The 25,916-nt window shown below is 39.1% G+C and overlaps 1 protein-coding gene across 2 annotated transcripts in view; it reads left to right on the top strand.

Moving 5' to 3' along the window:
- Positions 1 to 25,916, top strand: part of scaf8 (SR-related CTD-associated factor 8) — a 57,030-nt gene that overhangs the window by 19,432 nt on the left and 11,682 nt on the right. For both annotated transcript variants that reach the window (XM_057859460.1, XM_057859462.1), the window contains 5 exons: positions 21,065 to 21,109; positions 23,625 to 23,786; positions 23,871 to 24,027; positions 24,116 to 24,243; positions 24,366 to 24,542. In XM_057859460.1, coding sequence (XP_057715443.1) covers positions 21,065 to 21,109; positions 23,625 to 23,786; positions 23,871 to 24,027; positions 24,116 to 24,243; positions 24,366 to 24,542 — 669 coding nt within the window. The remainder of the gene's footprint in view (positions 1 to 21,064; positions 21,110 to 23,624; positions 23,787 to 23,870; positions 24,028 to 24,115; positions 24,244 to 24,365; positions 24,543 to 25,916) is intronic.

Here is a 25,916-nt window from a genome sequence, read left to right as displayed (position 1 = left end):
AACATGCTGACATCACGTCTGTAGAGTAAAAAAGCAATAATACCTGATAGCAGCCCACAGCTGCTACAAACTATGCCAACGTTATGGGGTGGCGTGGCTCAGTGGTAGAGTAGTTGTCCCCCAACCCAGAGGTTGTGGGTTGAATTCTCCGCCCTGATGAACTCGTCTAAGTGTCCTTGAGCAAGACACTGAACCCCACGTTGCTCCTGGTGCTGCGTCACCATTAGGTGGATGGCGAGATAGTGTAAAGCGCTTTGAACGCCTTGAAAGGTGGAAAAGAGCTATATAAGTATAACACCAACACCACCAATGCTACAAACTACGCCCGCATGATGCTACGGTGGTAGCAGGTAGCGTCTGATGCGTTTCATAGATATCACATATATATGGAACTAGATTAGAAATGACAGACTCGGCGGCGTTAGCACATATATATATATATAGAAATAGATGCGAAATGACTCGCCGGCGTTGGTAAACAGCCGCCATCTTAGAGCAGTAGACTAATAAATAAGATGAACATTACTGTACCTAGCTAACGTAAAGTTAGCTCTACGGAGGGCTAGGTTTCTATTAATTATGACTTCTGTCGATGTGTGGCTAACATGTCTAACATAAAGGCACTATTTTATCTGTAACTCAAAGCGCCGTAGAGTGATGAGGGTGTAAAATAAAAACATAATAAAGCTAAATGTCAATTTAAGCCCTGTAGTCATTGCTGGATAAAACACCATGTAGCACTGGTGCCCAATGTGCTCAATACTGCAGGTAGGGGTGTGACAATATATCGAAATGGTGATATATCGTGTACTTTGTATTGTTTTTCTGTTCATTAGTTGTCTGTAAAATATCCTAGAATGATTTCCTGACCAATGTATCGAAAATCGTTGTATCACCATATCCTCAGATCATCGTTATCATGAGCTTTGTATCGCAAATAGTATCGTATCGTGAGGTACCAAGAGGTTCCCACTCCTAACAGCAGGTATCATACATTTATTTTGAACACTGCAAAAACTCAAAATCCTATCAGGACTTACAATTTAGACTAACTTAAAACTTAACTAGAACTTCAAAAATAGCTTGACACAAATGGAAATATAATTGAAACGTGGGAAAAACACCTAACTTTTAAGTGATGTGTGTAAGTGTAATGACATTTTATGGTGAGAAATAAGATTTTTATTTTCATAAGATCTAGAAGTTTTTTTGAGTGCAAGCAGTGAATTATTTATTTTTTCCCTAGTTACATGTGAGATGCAACTGTTGGCTGTTTTCAACAATGTACATCGAAAATAAAGACAATGATCGTCTGAAAATGGTTCAATATTAGGTGAAATGTCTTGTTTTCTCATGTATATTTATAATTGCTCTTTACCCCAAAAAAATGTTTTATCGGATTACTCGATTAATCGATAGAATTTTCAGTGGAATACTCGATTACTAAAATATTTGATAGCTGCAGCCCTACCTCTGAGTGAAAGTTACTTGGCAGAACGTTACAGATGTGACACAACAAAACACTGCTACGATGCATGCTGACTAACTACTCATACAATAAGAAAATGTCACTCATTGTGAGTATATGACGGAAACTATTTTTGTTTTGTTCTCGTCTCGTCAGGCGAAAACTGGCGTTTGTCTCATTATGTTTTAGTCTCCCAACACACGTTTTTAGCATGTTATCATCATGAAAAAATTGGTCCTGAACGAAATCGTCATCGTTAATGAAACAACAATGCTGCTCTGTAAGCTGTCAGTTTGCCTGCATGCACAACCAGTAGGCGAGCTTGGATTGCAAACTACGGCAAATACGGTGGAACAAAATACACCAGTTTACCTACACCAAGTCATTGTATGACACCCGTGTCTTATGCGCCTGCTGGGCTTCTGTGCGGCCTACCACATGACCCTAAAATAGAAACGCGAGCAAGTGTGTATTCATATTATTATTTATTTATTTATTAATATAGAAAATATATTTTTTTTTAATTGTAGCAAAAGAAACATACAGGTTCAACATTTACAGCAGCATTGCAGGCAGACATTTACAGGACTGTTTTAAGTGATTTATTTTGGAGCAATACCAGTGCAACATTGTCCAGATTAAGGCAAAAGGGTTTTCGATATGCAGCGGAGGGTTATATTGAAAATATTATTTGAAACAAGTTATCGAGGCAAATGCATACAGGAGCAACACTTACAGCCAAGATAAAGGTTGGGATACTAAGATGTCTTTTCTCAAAATGGTAAATGAAAAAAGACAAAATCTGGGGTGGACAATAAGGGAAATTTGGAGATTTAATGAAAAGTGCAGCAAAACGGTGCAAAAACATGATTCTAGTACAAATGTATAGTAATCATCTGAAGATATTAATAAAAATATAGAAATATCATTTCAAACACTCCTATAGCCTATAGTGTGCAATGAAGTTAGTTTTAAGTTGAACATTCAACAGATATTTGCTCCAAACAGATTTATATTATGTACAAACAAGAGGTGTAGCCTAACTCATACAGCCAGTGGAGTGCTTTCATCCCGCGCAGATTTTGAGACCATTATTATTGACCAGGGAGTTTTTGGGCCTAAAATTAAGTTTATAATTTTTTATTATTTTGGTGTAATGTAGGCGTGAAACAAACTGACATGTAGCATCAGCATTTACCCGTTTTCATTTCAACTTTACAGGGTGCACCAACCTGGAACACGAATAAAACAACCAGAAACATGAATAAACCCATATCGAGTCCACTGACCAAATACACATATTTTATTGTTTTCGGGAAACACACACACACAAAAAAAACCCTGTGCTCACCCTGTGCCTGGATGAAACTTTCCGGCCTTCCCCTTGCCGTCCTCAAGAAGTCTCCACCGGCTCGGTTGTGTTGGCAACAATTTAGCAGTGAAAGAGATGACTAGGGAAATTATGGCTAACTATTTTCAAGCTAGACCATCGTTATGACAATATTATTTTCTCCATAGTCACGCGGATGAATTATCATTTTTAGTTGATGCATTATTTTTACCTAACCAGGCCAGTGTTTGGAGCGTTCTAGTGGCCCTGACGGTTTTAAAAGTACATCTGGGCCATTTATATTGTAAACCGCTGAAAATAAGTTCAAGCCACTATGTCTAATTAAAAAAAAAAAAAAAGTACCGTAATTTCTGGACTATTGGGCGCCCCTGATTACAAGCCTCACCCAGTACATTTTTAAAGGAAAAAACATTTTGTACATACTTAAGCCTCTCCTGCCTATAGACCCCACTCACCAACGTCACACAATGACGTGTCGCTGTATTGTTCCGCCATATTGTCCGTCATTGTGTGTCCGTATTCTCAATGGTCTCAATTTATCGTGCAATTTATAGTGCAATTCATGGAAGCCCCGCTGCTTTCAGACGCTGTAAACTCATTGGATGTGTTGCATAAAAGGCGTTATGTGGAAAAGCTTAGTCTATCCATTCGCCAGATCCATATTTTTCGACCCGCTGTCTTCGCCGTCTCTGCCTGACATCTGCTACCCTGATATCTACAACTATCTTGTCCACAGAAACTCAGCTTATTCTCATGAAACTTTGAAAAACTTTAAGAGCAGCACTCTAAGCAACATTACCCCGTGTGACCCTTTACTTCAAATTTTCTAAAATGGCGACAAACAAAAAAAACAAAAAGTTGACTGCGATGGCCGACGCCTCAAGGATAGGTGGATATTGGACTATTTCTTCAATAAAATACGCAACACCTGTGTCTGCCTCATTTGCAAAGAGACAGTCGCTGTTTTCAAAGAGTTCGATGTGACGCGATATTACCAAACAAGACACGCTGACATGTACGACAACATTACAGGGAAGATACGCAGCGAGAAATGAAAGCAACTTGAAGCTAGTTTAATTTCACAGTAGCAGTATTTGGCAAGAGCCCGAGTGTCGAAAGAGAACGCCACAAAGGCGAGATTTTTGAAATTATGAATTAAAAAAAAAATAATAAAGCAAATGTGACACACAGAAGGGCTTGCTAAAATTTGTTTAAATATATTGTTCTACATAAATCAGCCAAGGTAGCCCCCCACATATTTACCTCACCAAATCCGGCCCCCTTTGCAAAAAGATTGGACACCCCTGTTTAACTGATGATCCGTAGACGAGGCCAGCTTCTTTCACTTGTTACCAGCTAAATATTATTCAAAAAATAATGATGGTGGAATAGGGCTGGGCGATATGGCCTTAAGTACGTATCGCGATAAATTGAGCAGATTTACCTCGATAACGATAAATGACGATAAATTCGCCCAAGCGGACTGTTATATAATTTGAATCAATGCATGGAATACAAATTAACCGTTTCTCGCTAAATTTATTTACCAGCTTTCAATTTAACAATTGCACATGCAGTCTAAACATTAAGCATTAAAAAAAATCTTGTAAACAATAAGAATTCTAGTGTGAACATTTATAACAGCTTGTATGTCTTGAAAAATGTACAACATTATAAAAATCAATATGACGACTGTGCAAACATGTCTTTCTAACACAAATGACTTGCAACTTTAACAGTACACTGCAGACAACTTATTGGTAATGGCTGCTGTGACATAATTATTCAACACAAGGGTTTACGTCAAGGTTTCAGTTTTTTTTTTTTCCCACCGATACATTTTTTAATACATGCACCCCCCACACAGACACAACCAGGTTAAAACTGTATTGCTCTGATGCCAGTGAAACATTTAAGGTTTTATGATGGCAGAATAAAGCAAACACATACAGGAAAAATAGCCGTGGCCATTAAACTGTCATATTACATATAGGCTTCACTGTTGGATTATACTTTACGCTGAGTGCTTTACCATCATGAAAGCTTTCAGAGAAATCACACAGAGATGTCAAATAACGCGACATTAGGGTGACCATATTTTGATTTCCAAAAAAAGAGGACACTCAGCCTGGCCTCAAGATATTTGAATTTTACTCCAAGTTCACTCAAAGATGCCTATATCACTTTAATATATTTAAAGTGTGCCCCCTCACTCTGATGGAAAAATGCAGTTAAAAAAAAAAAAAAAATTATATATATATATATATATATATATATATATATATATATATATATATATATATATATATATATATATATATATATATGTATGCGCAGACCCATGGAAATGTAGTCCAGTCAATACACATACACACAGGAGGCTATGTGCCAACAAAACATTTTTATAAATTACTAACACTACAATTGTTCTTGACAAATTGTTATTCCCATTCAATTGATATTCTCATTGTGTTCTAGATTGCACACAAACAATAACCGAAATAAACTGACAAACTACTCAACCAGCATGTTTCCAAACCTAGCAGATCAAAAACTAAGTTTCCCATAATGCCTAGCGTGGTTTAGCATACTCATAGCTAGCTGAGGCAAAAATCAAACTTTGCTATAAAAGTTTACAATAGTCGGCAACGTAACGATGCGACACCAAAAGGGATTTTACAGTCAAAGCTCCGACAGAAGTCAACAGTTGCCATTATATACGTATTTATCGTAAAAAAATTAATAACTGGGCAGGCGTTGTGCCCAAATCGTCAACCCAGTAGATGGCGGTAATGCCTCATGATAGGGGTAAATTGCAAACAAAAACAAGAAGAACTACTCCTTCCCTCCCTACTACTAGGAGCCATGTCATCGCAGGCAGGCGCTGCCACCCAGCGGCCGGAGGGATTCTCTTCAAATTGGTCCCGTGAAAAATCATAAAAACCGGACATTTTTATGAATTTATAAAACCCGCCCGGACGACGAGGATACTACGTGAAAGTAGGACTTGTCCGGGCAAAAGAGGACGTTTGGTCACCCTACGCGAGATAATGATTGCTACATGAAGTCCGTGCCCAGTCCACGCATTAATTTCAGCCGTTTCGACAAGGTTAGACCCGCTATCCGACTCCATCACGTTCATTTGTAGCCGCTGTTAGCCACTAGCGTTGGCCTGTGGCTTGGCTCCAGAAGAAAGCACTGAAAGCATCCTCTCCTGATATCGTGAAAACCAGGGAGGACAGCGGGTGAAAGCCCGCCTGGAACCCGCCAAGAGTTACTTAATGTCGGGTGAAAGTTTGGCGGAGCTAACTTAAGCCCGACTCCATCCCGTTTACTTGTAGCGTTAGCCGCTAGCGTTAGCCTACCGGGCTTCTGTTTGTTTAGCTTTCTGAAAACCACGTGACTCCATACGTAAGCACACTGTCTGCTTTCTTAAAGGGGAATGAACATAGCCGAACAACACAGAGTCAAAGCGGGATGAAAAGACTATATTTTCTTGTTTTATTAAATTACTGAATTTACCGACATGGTCAAAATTACGTCGGTCATCTTGAAGAATTTTGGTAACGGTAAATTTTCGGTTTACCGCCCTGCTCTATGGTGGAAGAAATAAGCATCTTGAATTTGAAACTGTATGTTGTCGGCGATTAGCCTCGCAATGATCTTAATTGTGGTTGTCAGCCCAAAACCCTCTAAATATATATTAAATGCATCTTACCAGATATAAAATGACTACTACATAATATGTGGTGATCGTTTGGTGCCCAGTTTTCTCGTCGAATTGCAGCAGTCCATCTCGCTCTCCTCTCCGGGTCTCTCGGAATACGGTAGAACTTCAAGTCTCTCCGTCTATCTTCTCTGTTACTGCAACCAACCGCCACACATGCCATCACCATTTTGATTATTAATGTTCACGAGCAGAAAAACATGCCATAATAGGAGGAATTTACGTAGCGGTAATGCGTAAACACGACGAGCTGACGGACAATATGGCGCAGGGGCGTGGTTGTGACGTCATGTGAGTGGGGTCTATAAGCCGTGTGTGCCCACTTAGTAACATGAGATCTTGACAAAGAAAAACACAGAGTTTTAAAAATTTTAATAACACACCTTTTCGTTCCAAACAGCACCAGCAAACACGGCAGTTATATAGCAGCGGCATGGAAGTTACATAGCATCAGCACGGCGGTACAGCACTAATTGGGCTGGTTATTAAAAACATAAAAGTCTTTGTCAGCAATCTTCATCTTCCTCCTGTGCACTCAAACCATGGAAGTCTTCACCCTCAGTGTCGGATATGAAGACGCTCAGATACACTTCGCCACGCACCTACTCAGTCTCTCCTTCCCTGTCGCCTTCAATGTCTCCTGTAATGAGGCAAATTCACTCCTGAGCCAGTGCCGTCCTCCTCGTCACGCAGCAGACTGGCCCCTCAAAACCCGTTGGTGATGGCGGACTTCTTTCACACCGCTTCACGCTGCCAGGCTCCCCCAGCATACCTGTGCAATCGCTGCTCTTCGCATGAGGCGAGTCTTGGCAAACAATCTCTCGCCGCGAGTCATCAAAACTTCCCATACAACTCGGATGGCCAATTTAATTTTTTCTAGCGTTTTCCATTATGCAGATCTGCCAATTCTACTCATGCACAAAGACGAGGGTCTGCCACCTCTATTCATGCACAACATACAAAGTTAAACCACCGGTAATAGTGCAAACTAGCGTCTTCTTCGACAGTAATATTCCACGTGTCTCACTCCCACATTCAATGCTCGAGCACCCCGGGCGGCCGTCAGAAAATTGCACAAATTGGCCGCATCATTACACACGCCGCAGGATCCGAAATGAGGGAAAAAAGTAGCGGCTTGTAGTCCGGAAATTACCGTAATGCTTTAATGTTACCGCACTCAACGAACGGACTGAGAAGGAAGACATGAAGTTGACTAAAGCCCCTTTCACACATACCTGAACAACCAAAGCCCTAATGTCTAAAAATAATTTCCCGGGTCAACTGACAGGGAGATTACGAGGACATTTTCAGGTTCGGGACCTAGTATAATGGTCCAGGACTAACCCGGGACGCAGCATGTGTGAAAGCAGGTGTTAAATTCCCAATTCACAGTGCAAAGTGCTGATAACGTGAATATCATGGCTGGACGATTGTCATTTCCTCTTTCTTCGCAGTAAGACGAAAAGCGGTAAACAAACATCCCAATCATCAAACATGGCAAACTGAAACTAGCAAAATTTAACTGGAAACATAAATTCCTACTGGATTGTTGGGCTGAGGAAGAGAGAGTCCATCGTCAATCTTTGGAAATGTGTGGTTTATTTTGCTGATGCTGACCAAAAATGATTTCATGTCCGGGTTATAAAAATCCTGTCCCTCGCCCTCCCCGCACAGAGCACGCTGAGTCGCCAACACGGGTCTGAAAGTCTGAAAGGGTCCCACCCGAAATCCCGAGTCATCTTAAACGGGAATTTACTGGTATAAAAGTCTGAAACGGGCTTAATTTAAGTTAATAATGAAACAGCCACACTTTTAGCGTTTTGACACTAGAGCAATGACATCCTAGTAAGATATAATATTCGATAAGAGTAACTACAACTTTGATATCCAGTTTCACGAATGTTCTTGTCTCTACTAAAAAAAAAATTGCCATGACTGCTCACTTGTTAGCCTCTGACGTTAACTGACTCTTACCTTGAGAACACTTCTGTATGCTTGTGTCTTTTGGAGACATTTAGCTGGGAGTGACGCCGTACGTCCCAACTTCTTAACTCGTTGGACTCCAGTTGTTGTTTTTGGCTTTGGGAAGGGAAAGATCCACAATCATACTGATAGACCCCTTTGGTACCTCGTTTACGGATAGGCGCATCGCTTCACCATTTTGGACATCCGCAGTTTGTTGAGCCTTTTTGTCTTCTTCCATAAAGTTTTATGGAAGTTGCCGATCGCAAAAGCACCGAAAAGATAAATTAGGCAATGGGGCATCCAAAAGCTTGACAGAACTTACTCCTTAACAACGGTCTCTAGGACATATGATAGCCCTTGATGATGTGGAGTTTGTGAAAGGTCAATTACATACACACAAACTGTGGATATCCTCCTTTTTAATATTCTAACTACTATAATTAGTAATTAGGGATGTGTTGGTCCACTAAAATGTAATTTCAGTGCGTTTGTTTCGTGAAGTTCTTGGGTCGGTTATTTTCTGTACAAAAAAGCCAGTAAAAATGATCACAAATGCTCTATAGCTTTTATTTTATGTAAACAATAGAATGTGTGTAAATAAATCAAAGTGACCCATCTGGGTGATTTTTGAAATAAATTACATTTTAAGTTGTTTTTTTTAATAAACTAAAGTTATTTAATTTTAAAAATTATAAAATTTACAAAATTATAAACAGGAAAAACATAAGGAGCATTAAGATTTCCACTTCAATTATTCATTAAATGGCCCTAATATTTCAACGGAAATCAATTGTGTTTTTTAGAAAGTTCTAACAGTTCTAACACGAGTTCTAACACGAGTCGAGATTTTCCCATTTTAAGACAATCTGCGATCCTAAAAATTTTTGTTTTAAATCTATGTTTACAACAGATGTCCCGCTCTCCACCAACAGCCAATTACGAGATCATTTCTTCAGCTCTCTAGGCTATGTAAACTAAGGTTGCTATTGTATTGACAGCATCAGAAGTGACATCTTTCACTATCAACGAGCGCAAGAGAAACAAAAGCAACAAGAGGTTCAGGGCATCCAGTCATGATCTGAAGCCAGAAGCCATTCTGAAAATAATATTTTTATTTACAGTATATGTACCATCTTGAAATGTACTGGACATGTTAGAAAACCTTCGGGAAGCGTAGCATGAGTATTTTTCCCTGAGTCCACGCCAAAGCAATTTGCCACCCCCTGAACTAGATTGAACCAGTGTTGTTAATCTTAGTTTAAAAAAGTAATTCATTACAGTTACAAATTACTTCTCCCAAAAAGTCATTGAGATAGTAACTCAGTTACCTGAATGTAAGACTGGTGAGTTACTTGGCAAAGCAACTGATGTTACTTTTGAAAACCTAGGTCACACTATGGCTAGGTTCATACTAAAGATACATGATAATATCGGTCGATAAAACCACTAACCCAGCAGACATTTAAAACTGCATCACAAAGATTTTTGGAACGAATACGAGGCTGCTGCTAGCGGGAATGCTAAAGCTATTGTAAACACTAAGTTAAACTACAGGGCTTGTGACATACAGAGTCGGGCTGTTTGGGAATGTGGCCCAAGGCGGGTGGCAAATTCGCATGTAAGGCTAAACACCGGCACGACTGGAGACCAATAGTCGGCAAGTAGCCGTCTTCCGACGGAGCCCGCCGCTCTGGCCGGTCCGGCAGGCCGCCGCCGCCTCGCAACCTCCGGTGAACACCCCGGTTTCTCGAGCGTTCCCCCACGGCGTGCGAGCAGAGCCAGGACCCGAATACGCCGCGGCGAACCGGCCGGTGTTGTGCCGAAAAATAGCTGCCCCGTGTGAAATGTCCCACCTGACGGGAACGCTCATTTATAACGCTTTATTGAGGTGAAAACATCAAATGTTTTCATGGACGCATTACAGCAATGGATTTAGGACTGTAACATCAGTTTTAAATAAATAAATTAGACAAAATACTAGTACCTTATTTTAGTAACAAATCGTGGTCTGGGCCACATAACCCATCCTTGAACAGAAATGTATTAGTCTACAGGTTTTCACGACCATATCTCAATGACAATCACATAGGTATGACATTTATTAGTTCAAGCAGGGTAAAATAATACATATATTCACGGTACAAGAAAGTCGTTTCCAAGTCCATCGATTGGTAAGAAAAAGCTGTACGAGTGACGTGTGGGCGCTCAGTAATAAAATAAATAAATAGGTCAAATAAACGCTCAATAAAGCATTATAAATAAGCGTTCCCGTCAGGAGGGACATTTCACGCGGGGGGGGCGGCTATTTTTCGGCACAACACCGGGGCGGGCGGATTACCCGGTACGAACGTAGCAGCCACTACGTTTTTTTTTTTTTTTTTACCTAAATGACCCGAGATCCAAAGCCCTGGATAAAAAAAAAATGCAGTTTATACGACCACCATTCTTCATGAAGAAGTGATGTCCAGTAAGCTTATCATGACGGCACAGTGGTTAGATGATAATTTAAACATGGAGAAAACTAAGTCAGCCAGTCAATAATGCATTCAGTATGTAAAATGACGAGCGGTCAGATGACTTTGTAACGCTGCCTTTATTTTCGGCTTAACAAAACTGAGGCACAAAACAACACGCAAGCGGATGCGAGCTCCAACTCCGTCCAAATAGTACTGCCGTGTAGCAGTTTAGCTGCTGTAAAGCAAATGTCGTAAAAGTCGCAAATGTAAACAAAGCGCTGCAGAATGGGTACATGACATCTCGCTCTTTTGAGTTAATCATTTTCACAGTGTGCAACAAAGCATATAACATTAGCAATCACTTTTCAAATTATTTAACTTATTTCTCTGCTCAATTACAGTCACAGTAGATAATCAAATTCTTAAATCAATATTCTGTAGCCACAAATATTATTCAAGATCTTTCCTTCTTCCAATTTTTTTTTTTTTTTTTTTTTTTTAGGATTAAGTATAATAATGTTTCGCTTAAAACAAGGCTGTTAAGATTATTTTCAGCTAGCTATTTTTCGTCCAAGAAATCTGAGTGAAATACACTTGAAGCAATGGCAGATAATTTCACTTATTGCCAATAGATTTACACTTAAAACTGACTAGTTTTAAGGAGGTGTGTTTTGCAGTGTATTAATGTTATATATGTTAGGAATGGCTTACTTTTAAAGGCATTTTTGTGCAACTTAGGTATTTACTCTGTAAGTAATTGTTGCCAAAGGTTTACCATTACACAATGTCAGACAATCTGTCATTATTTAGATGTTTGAATTGACAACTTGTTCATATTTTATGTTGAAAAAAAGAGCAATAAATTATATTTTTGCACAGTAATATTTTCTTTTGTGTATACTTTAAAATTTTACATAAATCTTTTAATAGAATTATCGGCTTGACATTATCGGTTATCGGTTGGAATGAGGAGGAAATTATCGGTTATCGGTATCGGTTGAAAAATGTATTATCGTGCATCACTAAGTTCATACTGCAGGTCTTAATGCACAAATCTGATTTTTTTCGTGTTTTTACGACTCGAGTGAGTCAGTAACTTGACGGTCGGAACAGGACAAGTCGCATAGAAGTGGACCATTTCAAATCCGATCTGGGTCACTTTCGTATGTGTTTTACATCCGATCTGGGCCACATTTTTCCAGAATGTTGCGGCGGTCTGAACTGGCAAGTCTCCCAAATCGGAATTCATGCAGGAATTACGTCATCAAAGAGCGAGAGAGACGGCGCGCTACGGTAGCGGTGCAGCCGTGCGTTAGCGCCTAGCTTGCCTTGAACACGGCTTTTGAGGAAGGGTCGGGCTTGGCAACAGTCATAAAAAAAACATAAAAATAGGTTGAGGATAAGCCTGAGAATGATCGGTTTTCCCTCTGCTCTATATGAGCAATATTTCAAGATTGCTTACAAGGCCGAGAGTCGGGGCAAACTGACGTGTATGTGTGTGGGACATGCACGGACAGTGCGTGCATGCTATCGATCCACAGAATATGTCTGTTATTTGTGTCTCTTTTTGGAAATCAAAATATGATCGCCCTGGAATGACGGATGACAGCCAGCATGCATAGTCATTTGTTTTTATGCTTCCGCGCATGCGGGTCTTCTTGCTCAGCGCGTGTCGGACTGCAAATTAGTGTGCATGCGAAATACTTGAACGCTTTCAATGGACAAAGGCAGTCTGAAATTATGGACACGCAAAAAACAGATATGACAAAAAATCGGATTTGTGCATTAAGACCTGCGGTATGAACCTAGCCTATGGGTTTTTGGGACAATTGGCCAATTAGCCCAATTCTTTACCCTAAACTTAACTAGACACAGGTGTATTGCGGATATTGCGATAACTAGATAGTAACCTTTGCTTTGTTTGGAAGTCATTTAATGTTGTGAATCAACCGTTAAAGGTGTTAAAATTGCTCCCGTTATTGCATTAGTTCCGTTGTGTCTACTTTAGACATTTGAAAGTTTTAAAACTGTTTCATCATTTAAAGATAGATTCAAGTCAAGATTTTTGCAGATTTAGTTTAAGGTGAAAAGTTACAAAGGTTCACTAGAAAGGTTTGCTACAACAGAGCCTTCCTGATAAGTCTACTGCTTTATGATGGTGGCTGTTTACTAATGCCGGGGAGTCTATCATTTCGCATCTACTTCTCTATACATGTGTTAACGCCTGCAAGTATGTCATTTCGCATCTAGTTCAATATACATGTGATATCTACCGTACCATCATGTGAGCGTAGTTTGTAGGCTGTGGGCTACAGTCAGGTTTTATTGGAGACACCTAGCATCGCGTTTGCAACAGCATCACAACTCCCTTCCCTCCTCGCCACTACCGCTCTGCTCTCCATGAGTCAGTGTCTCTCGTTTCATTCAACCAACGTAGTAACGCATAGTAACGCACGCCTTTACATCCTCAGTAACGGTAACGCCGTTGCAAAGATGAGAAAAGTCATTAGATCACTCACTACTGGAAAAATAACGCCGTTATGCTCTAACACCATTATTAACAACATTGGATTGCACCCTAGGCAATCGCCTAACTCACCTATGCTGAATGCCGGCACTGGTGCTATATTCTGTTTAGTGAGGAATTATGTTTATAAGCACTTCTTTCTTTAGGAATAGGAAAGTTCTCATTAAAGGCAGTTATTTCAATTTATCCTGAAATCGCCTTTGGTGGATTTAAAATTTCCTCTTCATCAAACAACAGAATATAGCAGCATTTCGCTATGCATGTATTTAGCCTGTCAGAATTTATTAGTAGAAGAATATGATGATGATTGACAGCAGAGCCACTCAGTTGAGCAGGGGTGTGCAAACTATTCCACAAAAGGCCACAGCGGGTGTGGGTTTTTTGTTCGAACCCATTAAGAGGACACCTTTTCACCAATCTGGTGTTTTACATGTGTAATCATTTGATTGCAGCCAGGTGCTTCTTGTTTGTGAAACCTCGCTGGTTAAACTGTCTGTGCTGGATCAGTTAGAACAAAGACCAGGACCGACGGCGACCCTCGAGGACCGGTTTGGTCACCCCTGCAATAGAGGCACGGGATTAAGTCCGGGAGGTTAAATTTACTCTGCAGCAGGCTAACTGCGGGGTCTGAGTCACCATTGTTACTTGTCCAGAATCAGGCTTGTGTGGAAACGCGCTGCTTCTGTGCAACCAGTTTGAGGTTTAGATCATCGGGGATGACCAATATTGATTGACTTTTTTTTTTTTAATCCTGGTTTGGTTGAAGACCCCTCTGGACGCAGACACAAAACTGATCCTGTAACTGACTGACTGGTGTACTGCAGGACATCCATTGTAAACAAAAAATCAAAACAGAAACGACTAAAATATGTTGAGTATCGACTTTCAAAGTGGAAAAAAATCTCGGTTTAACCATTGAGAACTGTGCTAGAAGTATTTCCAAAAATCATGCTTTTTTAATGTCTATTGAAATATTACTTCTTAAAAACAATTTAATGAATAATTAAAGTGCAGTTCTTACATTTGTCTCCATTAAGGTTTAAGACAACGCGAGTAGGTCTTGTGATGACTCGCCCGAGTGACATGTCTCTGCATATGAATAAGAAAACAGTTTGGCGTGTTGATCCGTGTTTATTTGGTTAAAGGAGCACATGTCAGACTGATGGCCAAAAATGGTACTGCAACATCGCGTAAAGAGTTAAATACACGCTCAACATCCTATCCCCTTTGGGTTGTCGGATAAACGCTTCCCAATGGAAAATGATGCTGTGCTATCATACCAATGTTGTACTTCAATCAGAAAAGACAGACTGAAAAAACTACACATTAACGTTAGCAGTTATCATGTGAACATACATACAACCTATGTCCATTACATATCAAAATTAAACGAGTACATGACGCCAGTCTTCAAACATAAAGGTTTGAAATTGCACTGGGATTAAGTTGGTGCACAAAAGAAAAAAACTCCTTTTTAGCAAGGTAAATGAAAAAAAGAGAAGTTCACTTTTTTATAAGGCGAGTTACAAGCGCTATGTAACTTGTTTTATTGCCTCGACTGGAGGAGAGCGACTGTGCTTTTCTCAACAACATATTAGCACGCTGATAATAATGCTCTTGTTCCAAGTCAGAAATTGCATTCCGATCGTTCATTATTTTAACATGTCATCATAAAAATTGTCATCGCAGATTTCCATTAAATATCAAGATATAAATTTGGGGCTATATTGTGCAGTGCTGAACAGTCGCTCAGAGGCATTGCTTGTGGGAGAGATGTATAGATACTCCTTGGCTAATTGGCTGACCCAAGCACAGTTGATCACCATGCACTTTTGCAAATGGGAGCACTCACAATTGCCACGTTTACATGGAGCCAAATATTCCAATTACAGTCGGAATATTTGTTCAAACCGAATAAATGTGTTCCATATAAACACCTCATTCGGAATGAACAGGCCCAAACCGAATGGAATTTCATTCCGATTCACAGGGGTGGAATATTCCTTTTCCCAAACCGATTAGAAGTAAAATTATATCATGTAAACAGGGAAGTGGAATGGTGTCTGGTTGCGTTCTTTCTGCACATGCTCCATACTGACGTGGTGACGTCACTTTGTGACGTAAGTAACGTCACCTGCAACATGGCTTCCAAGCACAGTGCACCTAATTGGAGTCCGGCAGAAAGATTGTATTTAATTCAAACTTTAAAAGAATTGAATATAATTGCTCGCTTAGACGGGCGTAAAATGAGGAACAGTGAACTATTTAAAAAAGTTCACGAGAGGTTACACGAAGCCGGAATAGACCGGAGCATTGACCTGATTAGAAACCGGTGGAAAACCGGCTACTACAAGGCAAAAGAGCAAAACAGCAGAAGCGGATACGACCCCACGAACACAACAAGTGGGTTAAAGTTAAAACAGCAGCACTCCGACGATCGATCTCCATGTTTTGCAACGTGACGCTTTGTTTTGATTAATCTGCGCATGTCAGACGGCAGTGGTCAAACGTCCTTTCGGAATAAAGGCAGTCACATGTAAACGCTGGATCGGAATAGATGAAGTGACATGTAAACAGCTGATCTGAAATTTCCATTCGGAATGATTTGAATCGGTATGAATAAAAGTCAGCATGCAAACGTGGCTAGTGTCTGCTGGTGGATAGTGTGTTTCCTAGGAGTGGGAACCTCTTGGTACCTCACGATACGATACGATACGATACAATTTGCGATACAAAGCTCACGATCATGATGATCTGATGATATGGCGATACAACGATTATTGTCTATGGCAGTCAGTTGCAGCCTGTTGATTTTCAGTTACTTCCAGTTGATTTGGGGGTATTTTATGGGTCACTTCCTGTTTATTTTGAATTACAGAACAGGACCTGACCTGGGAATCACTCAAATGAATAGGCAGTAGGCCTGAACGATATTGGAAAAAACTATTGTTGCGATTTTTTTTAGGTTTGCAATACTGTATATTGCGATATTATATTGCGATATTAAAAAAAAAATGTATATATATATATATATATATATATATATTTTTTTTTTTTTTTTTTTTTTAAGAAATTTTCACTAGATGACTTGAATAGCTGTTTGGAAATACTTTACATGACACACTGTGACCACAGTGTATTCATATAATACCGTTTCATTTGTGAATGATGAAGATTGCTGTATGAAGGGATCCAGGAAGCCATGTCTGCACAAAATAGATCATTTATTGAACACAATATTTTACACTTCAACAGCAGCAAATACATTAAATGATAAATAAAAGAGCAGGTGCATTAGTCCCCTATGTTTTTGACAAAATATAACTAAATAAAAACTTCTGTAAAATAACAACAAAGTTGTACTGTAAACATATTTGAACAAAAATATTAAATATGACAAATAAAAGAGTTGTTCACAAACTATAACAATAAATAAAAACCTCAGTAAAACAACAGTTGTCAACATATTTGAACTTAAATATTAAATCTGACTAATAAAAATGTAAGTGCATTAGTCCCCTGAGTTGTTTACACAAAATATTACAATATAAAACTGCAAAACGGCAACAAAGTTGTAAAAATATTTAAACAAAAATATTAAGTGTCAAAACTTTATGTGCAGCAGTACTATATATAGTTATTTGAAAAATACGCTTTACAATAAATTTAAATATAAAAGAAACAGAAACTCAATTGAACTTGTAAATAATTGAACTGATTAACTGCAAATAACTGATGAATAACAGAACCATTATAACTCCAAAATTTCCTGCCATCCTGACAGCTGTCACATGAATAAAAAGAAGAAAAGACATTTCTGCAGCTGTGTTATGTATTTGTCTGCATATCGTCCACCTTCCTTGCTCAGCAATTCTCAACTGGGTCTCATAGGTTTTTGGCCAAGACTACTAGTTTATTCACTATTGCAGGCTTGAGACAAGAACGTTGGCACGTAACAATGTTCCCACCTGTACTAAAAAGCCTCTGATGGGAAGCTCGTTGCAGGAATGCACAGATACCTGCGTTTTAAATGGTCCCACATGTTCGACAGATTACTTCTTGTTGAGGCAACCACGGCGAGGCACTGTCGACAGGGCTGTTTTTTGTCCCTTATAGTCTTGTACTTGCCAAAATACTTCCAAAACTCCTTTTGGAGACAGTCTTGCCTCGTTTCCTTACTTTAACGTGTTGCTTGGTTGCTTTCACTTTGAGAACGGCCCCTCCTCCCTCCGCTCTGCTGTTCGGCCCCTCCTCCCTCCACTCCGCTGTCGCAGGAGGAGGGGGAGGAGCCGATGACTTGCTGGAGGGAAGGAGAAGCTGTGCGCTCTCCTTCCCTCTCCTTCCTCAAAACAAACGTTTGTGGATTAAAAAAAATGAAATGAAAAAACTATCGCACGTCCTTGCAATGGGACTATTGCGCATGCGCACATCGCGATGGCGATGTTTAAACGATATATCGTTCAGGCCTAATAGGCAGTGACTCAAACTCAACAGGAAATGACCTGTAAATGCCCTAAAATGAACAGCAAATGACCTGTAAATTCCCTGAAAATCGGACTGAATGACTGAATGCCCCGGGTGTGAATGAACAAACTTTACCAGTCTCAATGGATTGGGCGTCGAGCACCGTCAATGGCAGTCTTAGAGTTAACGGAGACACTATTATGGTGGAAGATTTTGGTAGCAACTTGATGGTTCCTTTTTTTTTTTTTTTTTTTCTTAATAAAAAAACAAAACATTGACACCTTTTTAAAACGATATCTCAAGCGTTTTGGGATACAAAGTATCACGATGTATCACCATTTCGATATTTTGTCACACCCCTAGTGTTTTCTTGGTTTCTGTGCCCTTGAAAAAGCCTCTGAAGGTCTTTGTTGTCTCTTGCGGGCGAATTAGGGCAGTTGGGTTTCTTTTATTCTTTCAGGACATAGATGAGATGCAGCTGCTTAACTTTGACAGAACCAATTCCAGTTCTGACAGTGCCCTGGTTTGTGCTGCTTTGCTCTCACGTTCACTCATGTATTTAGTGTTGAAGCTTAGGTCAGCCAGAGTTACCAGATAAATTCATTTGCCTCAGCTTCTCCATAACTGTGGTTCAGAAAATCCAGTACTGATATTTTAATTGTCTTGGTGAGGTTTATATCAGTGTATTTTGTCTGCAATTAGGCTTGTCACAATAACAATGTTTTTATTTTAGCCTGAAACTATCACGATAAATGATAGTATCGCTGATCTTTTTCCCTGGAGTATAGATATATAGAGAGAGATATTTAGATTTATATTAGGAAAAAAACTCAGGTGCTCAAATTAAGTTCTGACATCCCCAATTTGGCCAAATTTCAAAACTCCCCAACATGCATGTTGTTTACATCATTGGAAAGCTTAAAATCTTGCTTATTTTAAAGCAACTTGCTTATTTTACAAGTTCAGACACCCATTGTGGTACATAACATATAACAAACACTTCAAGTAACATTTTGCAACAGCAAATTTATTCAAATCAACAAAGGGGAGATAACTAGGAAATTTTGAAGAGGGGAAGTACAGTGATCCCTCACTACTTCGCGCTTCAAACTTTGCGCCCTCAGTCCATCGCGGATTTCTTTCCAATTAAAAAAAAATAAAACTGCCCCCTCCCTCTCCCTGCTCTTTGTTCGTCATGTAGGCAGTGCACGTGCACTGGAGTTGTTTATTAAAGTTAACGATGATTGAAAGATGATTGCGTTTGATCTTGCCAGAGTCCCGAACTTCTAAAGCGCCGCATGCGTCAATCATCGTTTAACTTATTCAACCGTTGCCATGGGAACTCATTGTGTGTAAGTGAGCAGCTCCGAGCAGATTTGAGTTGACTCACTCAGTGAAGCATTTAATCAAGCCAAGCATTTTTCTACTGCTACTTTATTCTTGTTTAAAAATAATTCGGTGGGACAATAACATGTTTAAAACTTAACTAACATAATTTTTACATTTGAAGTGCTTAAAAATGTATTAAAATATACATTTATATATATATATGTATATATATACACATTTTTTTCTGGTTCTCATTAACTGTGAAAAACGAGTTATCACTCTAATTTATTTAATAAATACTTGAAGGGAAAACATTCAGGGAACCAAATAAAAACCACAACTAGATCAGTGTTTTTCAACCTTTTTTGAGTCACGTCACAGTTATTTTATTTTTTCTTTAACCCCAAGGCACACCAACAGCCAAAAAATGTAAAAATGAATTTCTGTAGTCTCTATCTGTGATTTACAGTCCTGCACTGAATAGGAATCAATTTTGATTTTTGTCTTGGTATTTTGGACGAAATTCTTATTAGTCTTAGTCATATTTGAGTCATTTCAAAGCATCTTTTTTTTTAACACCTTTCTATCGATGTCACTGTTATAGTTTCGCTACCTAGCCGCTAGCTCCAATGCCACTCTTACCGCTTACGCATCACTAAACACAGTAATTAGCTACCTGTTGACACATACTCATATGGAAGTGTATTGCATGATTACCGAACATTGTACAGCACACACTCGGCAACAGCATATTTGCAGATTAATTCTCAACAAACATTTTTGACATCTACTAGGTGAAAGTGGATGATTTTCCATGGCACACCACATACTACGCCACGGCACAATGGTTGAAGAACACTGAACTATATCTTAAAGAGGAAGTCCCCCCCTCCTAATTTTATCGCCAGCAAGGGGAATTAATCATTTATAAATGCAGAAATATTTGGACAATATTTGAAAATAATATGCATCAATGAATACAACATATGCAGTAGGAAATCATGATCTACCGATTATCCATGCACAAAAAATTTCAAGGCGCAGCAAAACATTCTATTTTGAGTATATTTTATCGTTGATAACCAAATTGAGTCCTTCGCTCACTAAATAGCTACTTGTGTGAGTTTGTTTGGAGCCAAAGGTAGCGAAATACAGACCATTTCATGTAAATTATTAATGATGTCCTGATTTCATCATCATCAATAAAAACTAAAAGTACACGTTTCATATCCTCTTTTTTTTAATAATCTTTTTTTGTTAGGTGGCAGGGGGTTAACTTTTGGCGGGGCTTATCTGGAAAAGATTCAGACCACAATCTGCTTTTTCAGCCTTTTGTATTTTCCGCCACATATACTTTATATCAGGGGTCACTAAATCTGGACCTTGAGGCCACCTGTCCAGTCGTGTTTTCCATATCTTTCTCTAACACACTGGAATCAAATGATCAACTCATCAGAATGCTTTCCAGAAACTTGATAATGATCCTAAGTATTTGATTCAAATGTGTTGAAGGAGGAGACATGGAAAACACGGCTGGCCTTGAGGTTCGGATTTAGTGACCCTTGCTTTATATACATAAAATCATCACAGAAACACTAACTAGGTCATGAAGAGTTAAGATTATGCTATTCGATTATGTAGTATCTGCATCACCAATGCTGGTTGTCGATTTAAAAATCAGTGCAACATCACACACAAATATTCACGGTACCATCTGTGTTTTTTTGCATGAGAAAAATACAGAAACTATAATAACAATGTTTCCCCCTTTTTTCAGTTCTACAAGCATGTTGTCCAGAGTGTGGAAAAGTTCATACAAAAGGTGAGTTGTATGTATTTCCAAGTAAAATTAGTCCTTCAATTTCTGCACTGCTTATCCTGGAGTAAAAGTAGTAAGTAAAGGTAAAAAGTAACATTTTAAAGGTGCACAATGTAGGATTTGCACTTGAGTTATTCATCAAATGGCCATAATATTTCAATAGACATTAAAGAAATGTATTTTTGTGAAATAGTTCTAAAACGGTTCTCAATGGTTAAGCGGAGATTTTCTAATTTTAAAAGATGAGTTGCGCGTCGCAAATTTGTTTGTCATGCGTCCGTGTTCATCAGCCAGTCACGAGACCAGTTTCCAGTCTTCTTCTGGGTCGCTATAGCTCTGCACCCCCCGTAAACTAAGGCTGTGCCAACTTTGACAGAAGTCTGAAATATGTCTATGAGTCAATTGTTGTCAATTGTTATCGCAAAGGATTCAAAACAACAAGAGAAGCAAAACAGGGATATGGATTCATTTAGCGTGCTTGTGCTAAGTTATTTAGCATGTGGATCCATTGACCAGTGTTGCGTTATTTAGCATTTGGCTCCATTGATCGGGGCAAAGATAATCTTTACGCGTGTATACAGTATATTTAATCGGTAATTGAAATTAAAATTGATGGAGGAGTTAAAACGTCTTTGTGGATGCTGTCAATGCATTACCAAATTATACGGGGTGTAAGCCTGAACGATATATCGTTTAAACATTGCCATTGCGTGGTGCGCGTGCGCGATAGTCCCTTCGCAAGCACTTGCGATAGTTTTTATTTTTTTTAATCCACATACCCCTTACTTTCTGCTCTGCGCACAGCCTCACACCCTCACAACCCTTTGTTCCTCACAGTTACTGCAGCACTTTCTTATTAAAGTTAACGATGCTCGTTGTCTTTGATCTTGCCAAAGAAGCGGACTTCAAAGCGGAGCAATGTGTCAATCGTGTCAATCATCGTTTAACTTGTTAAACAATTTCTGCAAGGAACCCGCGCTGGAATGAATGTGTGTGTGGAAACGTTGGAGACATATAAAATAAATGCCAGAAGTGATCATGAGGAGTTTGAAATTTCTCCTTGTTACTCCAAGAGTCACAGCTAAGGTAGATAAACAGAAGCATTTAATAAAGCCAAGCATTTTTCTACTACAGTACTTTATTCTTGTTCACAAATGATTTGGTTGGACACTTATGTTTAAAACTGACAATAATTATGACATTTAAAGTGCTTAAAAACCATTTATTTATATACATTTTTTAAATCACTTTGGGGGAAAAAACATGTCTTATATGTATCACTTTCCAATGCTAAATCTGAATAAATACATTGAGCACAGAAAACACACACAAAAAAAAAAAAAAAAAAAAAAATTGAGGGGGGGTGCGCTACTGCGCGGTTTTTCACTTATTGCGGTGGGTTTTGGTCCCTATTAACCGCGAAAAACGAGGGATCACTGTACACTGTGGTGATGGTGAGTCATCCAAAGTCTTTCCAAACAGCTATTCAAGTAATCTAGTGAGAATTTCTTTAAAAAATATATACATTTTTTTTTTTTTAATATCGCAATATAATATCGAAATTTATCGCAACCCCCCCCAAAATATCGCAACAGTAGTTTTTTTCCCAATATCGTTCAGGCCTAACGGGGTGATAAAAAAAAGAATGTCAAAACCATTGCGGTATATTTAAAAAAATAATAATAACTAGCTGGACAAGTATTGTTTATAACTCAAGCTTTTATTTCATGCTTTACAAGTGCTCAATGTGACCACCACCAGCAGTACGGACAACATCAAACCGATATGAATTTGTTAAAATTACTTACTTGTTATAAGGACTTTTGATTGTTTAATTTTTATTAAATAACTAGTTAATTAATTGATTAGTAATTTAGTCTATTTCAATGATTTTAAAATGAATAAATGCGTGATGATTTTGGCACATTCTTTTTGAACCGCCCTGTATATTTCATGGCCAGTATGCTTATACATTGAGAAAAGTCAGCCTTCCCCCACTTAGGGTCATAGTGACATTAACTTGGAGCTCGTATCACGGCTGTTTTAATCGCCATTACTAAATGTTGGCATTATTACTTTGAAAACATCTTGCATGAAAATTAAAAATAAGATATACCTTCTGCAGAGGACTCGCTACTTAATTTTCTGTAGGTTCTCCAATGTGAAGCGGTATTCTGGCAACCCGAAGGGGGAGTGCATTTTGTGCTAGTCAATATTTTGGCCACGTGCACCTTAAAATTTACTTACAAGGATTAGAAATAGGTTAATAACCTGTCAAATGCGCACACCCCTCCTAAAGTTTTTAATCTGCGTGTAAGGTTACCTTATTGTTGCTGAAGAATGAAAGCATTTGAGTTTGACCATATAAGATAAAAAATAGATGAGTTTTATTTCCAAGTATTTACCAATAGATCTGTGAAACAATTCAGAAGATATACTACCATATTTTTGACATGTGAAAATCTGAACTATGGCATCTTTTTTTCCCCTCTATTAAACTTTGTTCTTGTCATTACAGTGCAAAGCGGAATACAAGGTGCCTGGGCTGTATGTTATCGACTCAATTGTGAGGCAGTCACGTCACCAGTTTGGCACAGAGAAGGATGTGTTTGCCCCACGCTTCAGCAAGAATATTATCACTACATTCCAGCACCTTTACCGTTGCCCCTCAGATGACAAGGTTTGACTGTTTTCCTTTGGTTTGGGGTTTTAACTGTCAACACAATCTGTTGTTATTCTTAATGCTTTATTGTTATGCTTCCAGAGTAAGATAGTGCGGGTGCTGAATTTGTGGCAAAAGAATGCTGTTTTCAAGAGTGACATCATCCAGCCTTTGTTGGACATGGCTGCAGGGATTCCTCCTCCGAGCGTTACTCCTGTCATGTCCAGCAGTGCTGGCCCCGTCAATAACACAACACCTGGTAAGTTAACATGGTGTGAAATTCTTTTATGAGCACATTATATATTCACTTATATCCAATGCTTAATTATTTGTTTCTTTTCATTAAGGCACTCCAGCCACCCCAGCTACTCCGGCTAACATCGTACAGGGACTGCCAGACTGGGCTTCCCAGATCACCAACACAGACACTGTGGCAGCTGTGGCACAAATCTTACAAAGTCCGCAGGGGCAACAGGTTAGAAAAAAAAAACAAATGGTCTATGTTTTAGAATTACTATATAATTACTTCTAAGTTTAACTAGGGAAAATCTAGTACTTATGCTTCAGAGTATCTAAAATATTTGTTTTTGCTATCAGCTTCAACAGCTTGTCCAGAGCCTGCAAATGCAGCAGCAAAAGCCTCAACCCTCACTACTCCAGGCCTTGGATGCAGGTCTAGTTGTACAGCTGCAAGCTCTGACAGCTCAACTCACTGCAGCTGCAACTGCTAACACCCTCAACCCCCTTGAACAGAGGGTCTCCTCTTTTAACAAGGTAGCACTGGCTCATGCGTCAAAAGTATTCGTACTCTGTTCCTTTTTACGTGTTGGGTGTTAGCAGGCCCTCCCACAATAACAGGGTTCCCCCGGGGTCTTAAAAACTTTGATGACCGGAAATTAAAGCCCAGAAAAGGTCTTAAATTTTGTTTACAAGTCTTAAATTTCATTCTCAAATGTCTTAATTTTTCCCTGTCTTATTTGCGTGATAGAGCTAATAACTGTATAAGTAAACTAACAAAAAAGTATGGAACGTTGTGTCACAAAATTATTTTTTAATTTTCTCCGACTATCGATCTCTGACCGATAAATGCACTGTTTCGGTCGGAAAATCCAGATTTCCGCGTTCGAAAATGCAGCATTACGTTGGAGCTTTACGTACAGTCTGTCGCTGACAAGCTGACGTCGTCGGCGCAGCAACTTTGGAATGAGAAAGTGCAGATTTAACCCATTGTGGCTGAGTGACTCAAAATATGACTGGGTTCAGGCTGTTCCAGGAAATGAGAGGGAGGCTCGATGCAGCCTGTGCCGTAAAAATTTCAAGCTCAGCACAATTGGGAATATGGCCTTGGAGTCGCACATGAAGAGTGCTAAACATTTAGCATGCTCAGAAGCTACACGGAGGCAGGCACCCCTATCCCAATTCTGCTCTGCTAACCTCAACAGTAACCTCGCCTGCCAGCAGCACCAAGCCCTCTCAGCTAGGTAACATGCGAGCTCTTTGTGGCTCGACGTCAAATGTTAAGGCAGAGGTGACGTGGACACTAAAGACAATATCGGACCACCACTCGTATTCCTCAAATGACAAGATAAGCAAGCTCTTCACAGTCGGTTCCCCAACTCAGAGATCACCACTACTTTCACATGTGGCAGCAACAAGACTGCCTACATTACTGAGTTTTGGTCTGGCCCCTTTCATCACCAAACCACTGACCGAGCAGGTCAATAAGGCGTCTGGATTTGTGGTTATGCTTGACGAAAATCTAAACGAAGGTAAAAAAAACTAAACAGCATTGTTTCATAAAGGTATGCCAGAATAGGTACGAGATTGGTCTTAAATTTCATTGGATGTGAGCTTGAAAAGGTCTTTAAAAGTCTTAAATTTGAATGGAAAAATCCTGGGGAACCCTGAATAAGTAAAAAATCTACAATACATTGACAATAAAAAAAACAAACTTTTGAGTAGTTTATGTTAAAATAATCCACTCACAGACTTTAAACACATTTAAAACACACACTCTTAACACAATTTAAACATATTTGAACACAACATTTTTTTATGTATCTTGGCCTGAAAATGCAAGTGTAAGCACTAAAACAAATCCCTGCGAACTTGGTTGTGCCTGCTGACTAGAACGTTCCCTTTTATATG

Source organism: Corythoichthys intestinalis, chromosome 15, assembly GCF_030265065.1.
Source record: "Corythoichthys intestinalis isolate RoL2023-P3 chromosome 15, ASM3026506v1, whole genome shotgun sequence".
Classification (NCBI taxonomy): domain Eukaryota; kingdom Metazoa; phylum Chordata; class Actinopteri; order Syngnathiformes; family Syngnathidae; genus Corythoichthys; species Corythoichthys intestinalis.
The sequence above is the reverse complement of the archived record's forward strand: the minus strand, read 5'-3'. Positions and strand labels throughout refer to the sequence as shown.